The sequence below is a fragment of the Aotus nancymaae genome, unplaced genomic scaffold (genome assembly GCF_030222135.1).
Source record: "Aotus nancymaae isolate 86718 unplaced genomic scaffold, 86718_ANA_hifiasm-v0.15.2.pri h1tg000011l, whole genome shotgun sequence".
Lineage (NCBI taxonomy): Eukaryota > Metazoa > Chordata > Mammalia > Primates > Aotidae > Aotus > Aotus nancymaae.
This window is the reverse complement of record NW_026988422.1, coordinates 48140801-48153710: the sequence shown is the minus strand read 5'-3', so window position 1 is coordinate 48153710 and position 12910 is coordinate 48140801. Positions and strand designations below refer to the sequence as shown.

The window sequence follows — 12910 nt, the reverse complement described above, 5'->3', positions numbered from 1 at the left end:
AGTGTTGCAAGGGGAACTGGTAGGAATAAGGAGTCCCTTTGCTAGGAGTTAGGTGATAATAGGCTTTAGGCCCTGGCAGTGGGTTTTTGAGATGGGAAACTGAGGGCGTGAGGGAAAGTGGGTAGGATTTTTAAGAAGTATTTTAGCTGGTGTGTGATGTCTGGCCACTACAGGCTTAGAGGTATTCCATACTAAGGGATTAACTACATTAGGAGGGATAGGGGGTGGAGACAAGGGGTTGAGCTTAGGCATAGGGTCTGTTAGGAGGGGCAGTAGGAGATGAGTGGGTGATGGGTTTGAGTATGGGGGCCAGTAAGTTGGAGAGTGGCCCCCACAGTCTGGAGAATATTTTGTTTTAATAGGGGAACTGGGCATGAGGGTATGATTGGAAAAGTGAGAAAAGGGGTGTCTTTGGAGGACACAGGCTAAAGGATGGGTTTGATTAGGGTAGGAAGGCTTTTTATTATTTCCCATAACTGAAACCTGGGAAGGTATACTAGGCCCTGAGTAGGAAGGCAATACAGAATAGGTAACCCCAATGTCCGTTAAGAAGGAAATGGACTTACCCGCTACTTGCAGCATTTCCTTAGACTCGGCAAGGGTGATGGGGGTCTCTGAGTCCGGGCTGCATCAATCATCCATGAGGCCAAGGAGTTCAAGCGAAGGGACTGCATCCTTTGGACTGGCTTGCCCCTCACATGGAGATGCAGGGGGTGAGCCTGTAGTCCGGAATGGGCAGTCTACCTTCCAGTGTCGTTTATTTGCTGATTGGACAGGGTCCGGGAGGTGGACATTGACAGGGGCACTGCCGGGCCCAGTGTCCCTCTTGGCCACATTTGAAGCAGGGCCCGGGTGGGACCTTTGAAGCAGTCTGGGCGGGTCCTAGGGGACCTTTTTGGAGGAACTTTGAGGAGTTTCCCCCACCAGATGCTGGGCGCGCTGCCAGCCTTGGGGCTGCTACGATAGCTTGGGTTTGGAGGCTTACCTGTTGCTGTAAATGGGCCTGGCAGACGGCCTTAGCCTTTTCCTCCCGGCCATTAAAAACTTTAAATGCCAAGTTTACCAGGTCTTGTATGGGAGTTTGGGGGCCCTCCTCTGCTTTCTTTAGTTTTTTTCTAATGTTTGGTGCTTACTGGGAGATAAAATGGGCCACTAGGAGGGTGGTCCCGGCTGGGGAGTTTGGGTCTACTTGGGTATGTAGGACTATAGCATTGGTTAATTGGTTAAGGAAGGCAGCTGGGTTTTCAGTAGGACCCTGGGTTATTTTATGCAGCTTATTATAATTAACTACCTTATGAGCTGCGCCTTGCGTGTCTGCTAGGAGTCACTGCAGCATTTGGTCTTGGCGGTGGCAGTTATTTTCATTAGGAGTAAGGGTAGAGGACAGAGTTACATAAATGTTGTGCTAGGTTAAGTTATAGGCCTGAGTGAAATAGGGAAATTCTTTAGTATAAACAGTAGGATTGGTGGAGAATGACTCTAGGTGTTTCTTAATGGTGGACAAGTCAGAGAGAGAGAAAGGAATGTGTACCCAGACTACACCCTCCGTTCTAGCCATCTTGCGGAGAGGACAAAGGAGGGAGTTCTCATCAGTGGACGCACCATGCAGGCGAATGTGAGCACTAGCGGGTGGGGTTACATTAGGACTCAGGAGTGCAGGAGGTGGCTGGGGTTTTGAAAGGGGAGGAGCAGAAGGGATTTGAGATTCGGTATAGAGGGGACAAAGCGGGGATCCCCCATTAGTGGGAACACTGTGTAAGCGAGTGTGGGCCCTGACTGGAGAGGTTAAGACCTGGAGAAGTGGGAGGGGTTTGGGGTTCTGCATAGGGTGGAGGATTATTAGGTCGGGTTGGGGGTAGGGAGAGTTCTTCAGGCAAGTTGGGATCAGAGAAGGAGGAGGAGGAGGTCACCTGTGGGGCTGAAGGCTGTTAGGGTAAGTCCTTTGCTAGGAGCACCTGAGCAAGAGGAACAGAGGTTGGGGTGGGTGTGGAGATACCAGAATGCTTGGATGTAGGGAACCTCAGACCACTTGCCATTCCTTTGGCAAAAATTGTTTAAATTAGTGAGGACATTAAAGTTAAGCATGCCCTCTGGAGGCCACTTGGGCTGGTTGTTTAGCGGATACTGTGGCCAGGCTACAGTGGAGAGGAAGAGTAGCCTTTTCTTTTTTATAGAGAGGCCTAGCTTGGGTAGGTTTAGAACTAGGCATCCCAGTGGCAACTTAGGGTCTGGGTGGGATTTGTGGTTACCTATGATTTTTCTTTCTTCTTCTTTTTTTTTTTTTTTCTGTGTGTGAAACAGGAGGATTTTATTAAGGTGGCCACTGGCTTAGCAGATTAGCATCTCAATACTAAGCACCTAACAAAAACAGGGCTTGGCTTTTTATACATGAAGTACACAGTGGCACTAAAACAAGTTTGCAGGCATAGAACAAAGGCAATTCATTAAGCAGTAATAGGTACTTAACTTAGGCTTACATGTGACAGTTGCTATGTGACCCAGATGTTTGCTATCTGTAGAGCTCAAGGATTTTAGCACAGGCCTTATCTATTCCCTTTTGCTACAGTTTCCAGAAAGCCAGAGTCCTGCCTGCTTGGGCATTTCTCATGACCTTCACTGTAGAAACATACGGTTATCAGCAATAGAGAACAAGAATACAAGAATTTGTAAACTTATAAAACTTGCAAAGCAGGATATAATTTTACTGGAAGGGAAAAAACTCACTCACACACTCACTCGGAAACAGAAGGAGAAACAGAAAGAGAAACTGAAAATATTTAAGTGGGAGCTGGCTTGCCAAAGGGCGAGTTTTGGGGTTAGGAGCCGAGGTCTGATCCAGGCCCTAAGTAGGGCCTGGAGGAGTAAACAGGGCTTCTGATTACCCGAGCCTCACTTGCTGCTGCAGAGATGACCGGTAGGAGTCCTGGACTGCACTACTGAACACTGGAGAGGGTTCAGGAAGAAGGGGATGTCTCCCTCAGGTTCCTGACCCTCAGCAGACCCCTTACGGGGGGAAGACAGGAGCATAGGGACGTCTCCTCTACACTCAGGTCCTCGGAACAGAGCTGGGGCCCCGGGCCCACGGCAGGGAGGAGTCCCTCATGCGGCTGCGGTTACAGACAGGGAGTCCAGAGGCAGGCAGCAGGAGAGGCTATGGGCAACAGAAGTCTTACCTTGCGGTGGAGTGGCTCCCTGGTCCAGCTTTAGGTGGAGGAGTTAGTTTCCCCCTTAGGAGGGGGTCTTACACCTCCTCCCGGGTTTCGGCACCAGCTGTAAGGTATATTGCCAAGTCAAAATGAGGAAACTGAGGCCAGTGTGAGAAAATGAGAATTCAATTTATTCAGCTCCCGGGCGAGGTTCTGTGGTCCGGGAAGGGACCAGAGAAGTCGCACTGGGCTTCTCAGGGTGTGGGGTTTTATAGGGAGTGGAGGTAATTGATTGGTCTTTAGGGAAACAAAGAGCAGACAGTTTCATTGGTGAGGAGGGTTGATTGATTATTAGGGAAACAAAGAGCAGACAGTTTCATTGGTGAGTTTCATTGGAGGGGGTTTGATTGATCACTAGGGAAACAAAGAGCAGACAGTTTCATTGGTGAGGGGAAGTCAAGGTGCCGATGGGGCGAGCTGCCATTGGTTGCCAGGCGGGACTACTGGTGGGTTGACCGGCTGGGGAGGTCAATGTTAAGCTGCCGTTGGACAAATCTTTGGCGGGCTTTTTAAATTTTGAAGGAGTCGAGTGAGGAATGCAGGAGTGGGTGTGTGGAGCCTGCATAGAGAGACCAGATAGGAGTGGGTGTGGGGAGCCAGCATAGAGAGGCTGGCATGGGGAGAGATAAGTGTGTCAGCATGGAGAGGCCAGCACGGGGAGAGATAAGTGTGTCCATTTAGCTCCTGGTGAGGCAGCCGGCCTTACGGTCTCCAGTATCATTCTTGTTCTAGGGTTGAGGAACAGTTCATTCTCCATTTTCATCTACTAAAATTTAAGTTATTTAATTCTCTTCTTTGTTTCTTGGAAAAAGAATTGATATAGTAATGATCTTAGTTAACAAATAATGGAAATGAAAAAAAGAGACTAGTCTCATTAGAAATATTTATTTTCTGGCTGGGCGCTGTGGCTCATGCCTGTAATCTTAGCACTTTGGGAGGCCGAGGTGGGTGGATCACCGGAGGTCAGGAGTTCAAGACCAGCCTGGCCATCATGGTGAAACCCAATCTTTATAAAAAAAAGAAAAAGAAAAGAGAAAAAAAAAAGAAAAATTTATTTTTTGTTGTTTTTATTTTCATTTTATTTTATTTGAGACAACGTCTCACTCTGTCACCCAGGCTGGAGTGCAGTGGCTCCATTATGGTTCACTGCAGCCTTGAACTCATGGGCCCAAGCGATCCTCCCACCTCAGCATCCTGAGCAGCTGGGCTAATTTTTGTGCTTTTTCATGTATAGAGATGAGATTTCACCATATTGCCCAGGCTGGTCTCAAACTCCTGGGCTCAAGAGATCTGTCCACCTCTGCATCCCAAAGTGGTGAGATTACAGGCATGAGCCACCATATCCAGCCTAGAGTTATTTACACTTTAATAACTGCCAATAGCAATTAGGTATTGGTACACCTAATACCTAGTACACCTAGAATGAATTAGGTATACCAATACCTAGAATAACACCTAGAATGAATTAGAGAAATTTCAAAACAGATTTCAGGATTAGTATAAGAAAGTCAGGCCCTATGCTTCCTGTTCCACATCCCTCAAATCACATAATCCTGATTTTTTTTTCCTCCACTTATGAAAATTCCTCTCATGTTGGGCCTGTTCAATTTTCTGGGAGACACCACCTAGCAAAGAAAACACACTGCACTTACATTCAACCCCTCCATTACACAGTTTCTAAATACCACTTTTTTTTTTTTTCCAGAGTACATTCTCTGATCTTAAAAAAAGAAATCCAGTGGCACAATCACAGCTCTGTGCAGCCTTGACTTCTTGGCCTCAAGTGATTCTCTTGCTTCAGCTTCCTGAGTAGCTGGGACCACAGGTGCTTGCCACCATGCTCAGCTATTTTTTGTTTGTTTGCTTTTTTAGTTTTTTATGAAGATAGTGTCTCACTATCTTGCCTAGGCTGATCTTGAATTCCTGGGCTCAAGTGATCCTCTTGCCTCAGCCTCCCAAAGTGCTGGGATTACAGGTGTGAGCCACTGTGCCTAGCCAAACTCCCTATTCCATTGCTTAATAAATCATGTGAATATTAATTTGGAAGATACCTTTTCTCTATTCCTTTTAATTTCACTTTAGAAAATAAAGAATATGGAATTGAACTAAGTAGAGAAAATGGATTTAATGAAATTCTTGGGAAATAGAATTTATAAAAATTATGTGAGGCACCAGCCTGGCCAACCTGGTGAAACCTCATCTCTACTAAAAATACGAAAATTAGTTGGGCGTGGTGGTGGGTGCCTGTAATCCTAGCTACTTGGGAGGCTGAGACAGGAGAATCACTTGAACCTGGAGGTTGCAGTGAGCCGAGGTCACAGCATTGCACTCCAGCCTGGGTGACAGAGCGAGACTCCATCTCAAAAAAATTTTAAAAAAAATTATGCGAGGTTGTATTTTACGTTTCTCTGGGGCAGAAAGAAAACTACGAGCTATGATGCTGCATTATTAACTATTTTGACTTTTTATCTTTTGGCTGAATCTTGAGGGATATAGTTAGCATTTCTGATAGATCAAGAAATTGAAAATGAAGATATTTGCAAGTCAGATATCTGAAGATATGATTCACAAGTATTAGGTTGGTGCAAAAGTAATCAAGCATTTTATAATTACTTTTAATAACAAAATTATTAATTAAAATTAATAACTTTTTGCCATTACTTTTAATGGTAAAACCTGCAATTACTTTTGCACCAACCTAATAGCATTTAAGTATGTTACAAGTGCATATATGTATATTAGTAGGCTGCTTCAACCAGTTACAATCTTAACAGTATTTTCATGCTTTCTTAGAAACTAGGTCCGCCTTGTCTTCAAGCAACAGGTTCAGCAAGTAGCTCCTTCTGAGGTCTAGTAAGCACTGAGGATCTGAAGTGAAACCTTCCAGAAGGCATTGCTGTTGGTACTGAGCAGATCTCAGCATCTCTTCCTGACTGGTCTGTGCAAACATTCCTTTTAAATACTTTGGGTCATCATTACTGGATCTATTTCATGCTTCTTGAATCTACAGCATGTCAGGCCCTTTCCAGTTTTTAAACCACTCAGATCCAGGAAGGCTTGCTACTGGGCAAACCAATGGACCCCATGAGGCTAAGTCATCAGAAGCCAGGCATCTATCAGCTCACACATCTCAGAAAAATAGCCAAGTGGTGAGTTGTATTCTGGCATTCATTTTTCCCTGTTCTCAGACGGTGGGGATTAAATAATATCCTGTATAACCAAAACCCTATCTCTACTAAAAATATAAGAGCTATAAGAAAGGGAAAGCCCAGTTCTGTTTGCCCGTTTGCCTATGCTAGTACCCTTAGCATCTTTGCTAGTGAATGATGCAAGAGATGAGGTCAAATGTTCTCATACCTTTTGGATGACTCTAGAACAAGAAACAATGAAACATCTGAATTTAATGGAACCTCAAATAGATTTTATTTATTTTTGCCATTTTGGTGGTTCTGACATTTCATTGAGGCCCACAATCTCAAAACAATAAAACAACAAAAATAGGCTATAAATGGTTTCCAGTTAATTTAATTCCATAATTTTGCAGATTAGAAAACAACATCAGAGAGAAGCCATGGTGATTAGTGGCAAAATTAAGTAGTCTAACTTCTGTTATCTTTCTTTCTTTTTTTTTTGAGAAGCAGTTTTGCTCTTGTTGCCCAGGCATGCAATGGTGTGATCTCGGCTCACTGCAACCTCTGCCTCCCAGGTTCAAGCGATTCTCCTGTCTCAGCTTCCCGAGTAGCTGAGATTACAGGCATGTGCCACCACACCCGGCTGATTTTGTATTTTTAGTAGAGACAGGGTTTACTCCATGTTGGTCAGGCTGGTCTTGAACTTCCGACCTCAGGTGATCTGCCCACCTCAGCCTCCCAAAGTGCTGGGATTACAGGCATGAGCTACCACTCCTGGCAACTTCTGTTATCTTTCTAGTGCACTATATTGCCATCTTGGTTTGTAGTTTTGTTTTATTAGGGCTAGATCCTGATGAGAATCTTTCTGGAAATTAAATATTATCTTGGATTGGATGCCATCCCTGGCATAGATATTTTTAAGACCACTGGAAAGATCCACCCAGTCTTTAGTTTGTATCTCCTACGAGATGAATTCTGGGTGAGAAGAGCTGAGGAAAGGAGGGAAGACTATTGGGGGAGTTTTATTTCCTCCTCTTGGTGGCTTGTTTGTTTGTTTGAGACAGAGGTTCGCTCTTGTTCCCAAGGCTGGAGTGCAATGGCATGAAGGACAGAATTACTTGAACCCACGAGGCGGAGGTTGTAGTGAACCCATATCATGCCACTGCACCCTAGCCTGGGCAACAGAGCGAGACTCCGTCTCAAAAAAAAAAAAAAGGAAGAAAAGTTAGCTGGGTGGTGCACGCACCTATAATCCCAGCTACTTTGGGAGACCTAGCTACAAGATTGCACCACTGCACTCCAGCCTGGACGAGCAAGACTATCTCAAATAATTGTAGTAGTAATAATAATGTATACAAATCCATACATTCTAAAATTAGAGTTTAATTAGTGAAATAATTGTAAACTTTTTTTTTCTTTTTGAGACAGAGTTTCGCTCTTGTTTCCCAAGCTTGAGTGCAATGGTGCAATCTCGGCTCACTCCGCCTTGCAGGTTCAAGTGATTCTCCTGCCTCAGCCTCCCAAGTAGCTGGGATTACAGGCATATGCTACCAGGCCCAGATAATTTTTTGTATTTTTAGTAGAAACAGGGTTTCACCATGTTAGCCAGGCTGGTCTTGATTTCCTGACCTCAGGTGATCCACCCACCTTGGCCTACCAAAGTCCTGGGATTACAGGCATGAGCCACTGTGCCCGGCCAAAATAACTGTAATTTTATTTTCAATTTATTGAACTATGAACTTTATTTTAAATAAATCTTAAAATTAAAAGCCTGAATTTACAATAAGTAAATTTTAAAATGACTTCTTTTTTGAGACAGAGTCTCACTCTGTTGCTCAGGCTGTAGTGCAGTGGCACAATCTTGGCTCACTGCGACCTCCATCTCCTGGGTTCAAGTGATTCTCCTGCCTCAACCTCCTGAGTTGATGGGATTACAGGTGTTAGCCACCACACCCGACCATTGTTGAGTGTTTTTAATTATAAAAGTGTATTGGATTTTTTGTCCAATGCTTTTTTTTTTTTGCATCTTTTTTTTTTGAGACAGAGTTTCACTCTTGTTACCCAGACTGGAGTGCAATGGCGCGATCTCGGCTCACCGCAACCTCCGCCTCCTGGGTTCAGGCAATTCCCCTGTCTCAGCCTCTTGAGTAGCTGGGATTACAGGCACGTGCCACCATGTCCAGCTAATTTTTTGTATTTTTAGTAAAGACGGGGTTTCACCATGTTGACCAGGATGGTCTTGATCTCTTGACCTCGTGATCCACCCACCTCGGCCTCCCAAAGTGCTGGGATTACAGGCATGAGCCACCGCGCCCAGCCCTTTTTTTTGTATCTTATTGAGTTGATCATGTGATTTTATCCTTTATAAAATTTGTTATTCTTAGACTTACTGTATTAGTTGGTGAACAGAGAGAGGAGATATTCGATGTGTGTCCTCAGTTGATAGAAGGAGAAACAAAGTTATTAAATGTTCTCTTATAATATGAATAATATTTGAGAAACTCACACAGTATGAAAAGCTATTCTATTCAGACGTGCATAATAGTGTAGCCTATTTCTATTTTTTTTTTTTTTTGAGACGGAGTTTCGTTCTTGTTACCCAGGCTGGAGTGCAATGGCGCGATCTTGGCTCACCGCAACCTCCGCCTCCTGGATTGAGGCAATTCTCCTGCCTCAGCCTCCTGAGTAGCTGGGATTACAGGCACATGCCACCATGCCCAGCTAATTTTTTGTATTTTTAGTAGAGACGGGGTTTCACATGTTGACCAGGATGGTTTCGATCTCTTGACCTCGTGATCCACCCGCCTCGGCCTCCCAAAGTGCTGGGATTACAGGCGTGAGCCACCGTGCCCGGCCTCTATTCTGGATTGGTTAGTATATATCAGGTCATCTCATAGTTTGGGGTTCTTCTGGGTCTTGCTTTTCTCAAAACACTTTTTTTTCTTTTGCTCTATTTATACCGAATCACTTTGTTTGTTTGTTTGTTTTTTGAGTTGGAATCTCGCTCTGTCACCCAGGCTGGAGTGTGGTGCAATCTCAGCTCACTGCAACCTCCGCCTCCTAGGTTCAAGCGATTCTCCTACCTCAGCCTCCCAAGTAGCTGGAATTACAGGTGTGTACCACCACACCCGGCTAATTTTTGTATTTTTAGTAGAGATGGGGTTTCACCATGTTGGTTAGGCTGGTCTCGAACTCCTGACCTCAGGCGATCCACTCACCTCAGCCTCCCAAACTGCTGGGATAATAGGTGTGAGCTACTGCCCCGGCCCACTTTTTAAAAGAAATTATATAGGAGGCTAAAATTTAATAAAGAAACAAACCTTTACTCAGACTGAGATATTAGTTAAACTTAAAGGGCTGAAACCAAGAGAATGGGGCTTGCTTTTCTTCTGGTTGTGCAGAGAGTGTCTGAATAAAGAGAACTGACAAAGGTGAAGTGAAAGACTGATTAAAAGCAATTTATCCTTCAAATATCTTCTCAATGTTAAGCAAGCACATGAAGTTGGGTATAGCTTGACCCTTAACAGCTAATCAGGTAAACTCTTCAACACAGTTTTGACCACAACATAGTACACTACAGACTTTTTGTTTTTGTCCTCAGAGCTAAAGAGAAACAATGGCTATATGGCATACTATGAGGATTAATTTTATATGTCTACTTGATTGGGCCATAGGATGCCCAATATATGGTCAAACATTATTCTATGTGAGAGCGTTTTGGATAATTTCTTTTCTTTTCTTTTTTAATTATTATTATTATTTTTTTAAGACGGGGTTTCACCATGTTGGTCAGGCTGGTCTTGAACTCTCGACCTCAGGTGATCCACCCACCTTGGCCTCCAAAGTGCTTGGATTACAGGTGTGAGCCACTACGTCCGGCCTATAATTTTAACATTTAAATTGGTATACTAAGTAAAGCAGATTATATTCCCTATTGTAGGTAGGCCTCATCCATTGAGTTAAAGGCCTGAATAGAACAAAAAGATTGACCCTCCCCCATGTAAGAGAGAACTCTTCCTGTCTGATGGCCTTCAAAATGGGACATCAGCTGTTTTTCCTGCCTTTTCATTCAAACCATTGGCTCTTGCTGAGTCTTGAGCCTGCCGGACTTTGGACTGGAACTACACTATCTTCTCTCTTGATTTTCAGACCTTCAAACTTGGACTGTGTAAGGTTTGAATGAAGCAACTGGGGTTCGAATGAGGCAACTGAGGCCAGTTATTGGAATAAAGAAATTTAATCGGCTCCTGGGCTAGGTTCTACGGCCCAACAGGAGGGGCCGGAGAAGTCGCGCTTCTCTTCTTGGGGCGTGGGGTTTTATAGGGAGTGGAGGTAGCTGATCGGCTGCGGGGAAACAAAGAGGAGGCAGTTTCATTGGTTATGAAGGGACTGGGCACGGACGAGGGGCTGGTCGAGGACATACGGGGCAAGCTGCCATAGGGCAGGTCTTTGGCGGGCTTTTTCAAAATTTCGGCAGGTGCAGGACTGAGATTGGAATGTGGAAAGGGGTACGGGGAGCCTGCATGGAGAGGGCAAATGCTGAGTAATGCGCTCAGGATGGTGATGTAGTTTTCAGGCGCAGAGAGAGAAGGGTGTGTCCATTTGGCTCCCAGCAAGGCAACCGGCCTTACAGACTGGAACTACATTACTGGCTCTCCTGGGTCTCTCAGATCCCAGCAGATCTTGGGAATTGCCAGCCTCCATAACTGCTGAGGCAGTTCCTTTTTTTGAGATGGGATCTTACTGTCACCCAGGCTGGAATGCAGTGGTGCAATCATGGCTTACTGCAACTTCAAACACCTGAGCATAAGTGATGCTCCTGCCTCAGCCTCCTGAGTAGCAGGGACTACAGGCGCATGCCACCATGCCGAGATAATTAAAAAAAATTTTTTGTAGATACAAGGCCTTACTTTGTTGCCCAGGCTAGTCTTGAACTACTGGGCTCAAGTGATCCTTCCACCTTGCCTCCCAAGGTTCTGGGATAACAGGCATGAGCCACGGCACCCAGCCAAAAGTCAGAAGATAACTGAATGACATCTTCAAGTGCTGAAAGAAAAATTACTGACAACCTAGAATCTATACTCAGTGAATTTATCCTTCACAATTGACAATGAAATAAACATGGTTTCAGAATTAAAAAAAGAAAACATTTATTGTCAGAAGAACTACACCATTAAGAAACACACCAGACAATTTTTTAGGATGAAGGAAAATGATCATTGGTGGCTACAGAGAACTGTAGGGTAGATTAAAAAGTAAAGGAAAGGTAAATGTGTGGATAAATAGAAATTAATACTGATAGTTAACAAAAATCCTATACAATTTATAATAAATGAAAAAGTAAAATAACAATAGTACAAGGGCAAGAAATGGTAAATGGAGTTACACTATCATAAGTGTTTTATTTGGGGGGTATCACAAAAGTATTAAAGTAGAATGTAAGGCCAGGCACAGTAGCTCACATCTGTAATCCCAGTACTTTGGGAGACAGAGGTGGGCAGATCACTTGAGGTCAAGAGTTCAAGATCAACCTTGCCAACATGGTGAAACCCCGCCTCTACTAAAAATACAAAAATTAGCCAGGTGTGGTGGCACATGCTTGTAATCCCAGCTACTCAGGAGGCTGAGGCATGAGAATTGCTTGAACCTGGGAGTTGGAGGTTGCAGTGAGCTGAAATTACACCACCATACTCCAGCCTGGGCAACAAAGTGAGACTCTGTCTCAAAAAATAAAAAAGTAATAATAAAGTAGAATGTAATAAATCAAATATGTGTTATGTAACCACAATCCAGCTTAACAACTAAACAATAAAAGATATTAAAAACAACATGGAAGAAAAATGAAATAAAAAACCTTATTAGTGCAACTCTGAGCACAGTGGCTCATGCTTGTAATCCCAGCACTTTGGGAGGCTAAGGCAAGTGGACCACTTGAGGTCAGAGTTCCAGACAAGCCTGGCCAACATGATAAGACCCCATGTCTACTAGAAATACCCAAGCAAAGTGAAGCATGCCTGTAATCTGAGCTACTTGGGAGACTGAGACATGAGAATCACTTGAACCTGGGAGGCAGAGGTTGCAGTGAACCTGGGAGGCAGAGGTTACAGAGTGAGACTCCTCTCAAAAAACAAACAAACAAAAACTTTACTAATTCAAATTAAAGTGGTAGAGTATTAGTAAAGGAACAGAGAATAGATGGGAAAAACAATAAATAACAATATGGTAAATTTAAACCCAACAACTTAAATAATTACTTTAAAGATAGATGGTATTTTATAACTTCCCAATGGATTCAACTTGCCCACTGCCTAGACAGAGACAATTTCTCAAGACAGGAATTGCAATAGAGAAAGATTACTTCTTTCAGAAGATGTCTGGAAACAACAACAAAAAAAGAGATTACTTCACACAGAGCTGGCCGTGTGGGAGACCGGTTTTATTATTACTCAAATCAGTCTCCCTGAGCGTTCCACCTTCAAAGTTTTTAAGGACAACATGGTGGGTGGGGGGAAGCCAGTGAACCAAGAGTGCTGATTGGTCAGAGATGAAATCACAGGGAATGAAAGCTGTCTT

The 12910-nt window shown here is 44.0% G+C and overlaps 1 protein-coding gene across 1 annotated transcript in view; it reads left to right on the top strand.

The window, feature by feature from the left end:
- Nucleotides 1–12910, top strand: part of LOC105725186 (coiled-coil domain-containing protein 170-like) — a 119427-nt gene that overhangs the window by 88763 nt on the left and 17754 nt on the right. Inside the window, exon 5 of the mRNA XM_064374929.1 lies at nucleotides 6000–6355. Within this exon, the coding sequence (XP_064230999.1) occupies nucleotides 6282–6355 (74 nt within the window). The 5' untranslated portion in view covers nucleotides 6000–6281. The remainder of the gene's footprint in view (nucleotides 1–5999; nucleotides 6356–12910) is intronic.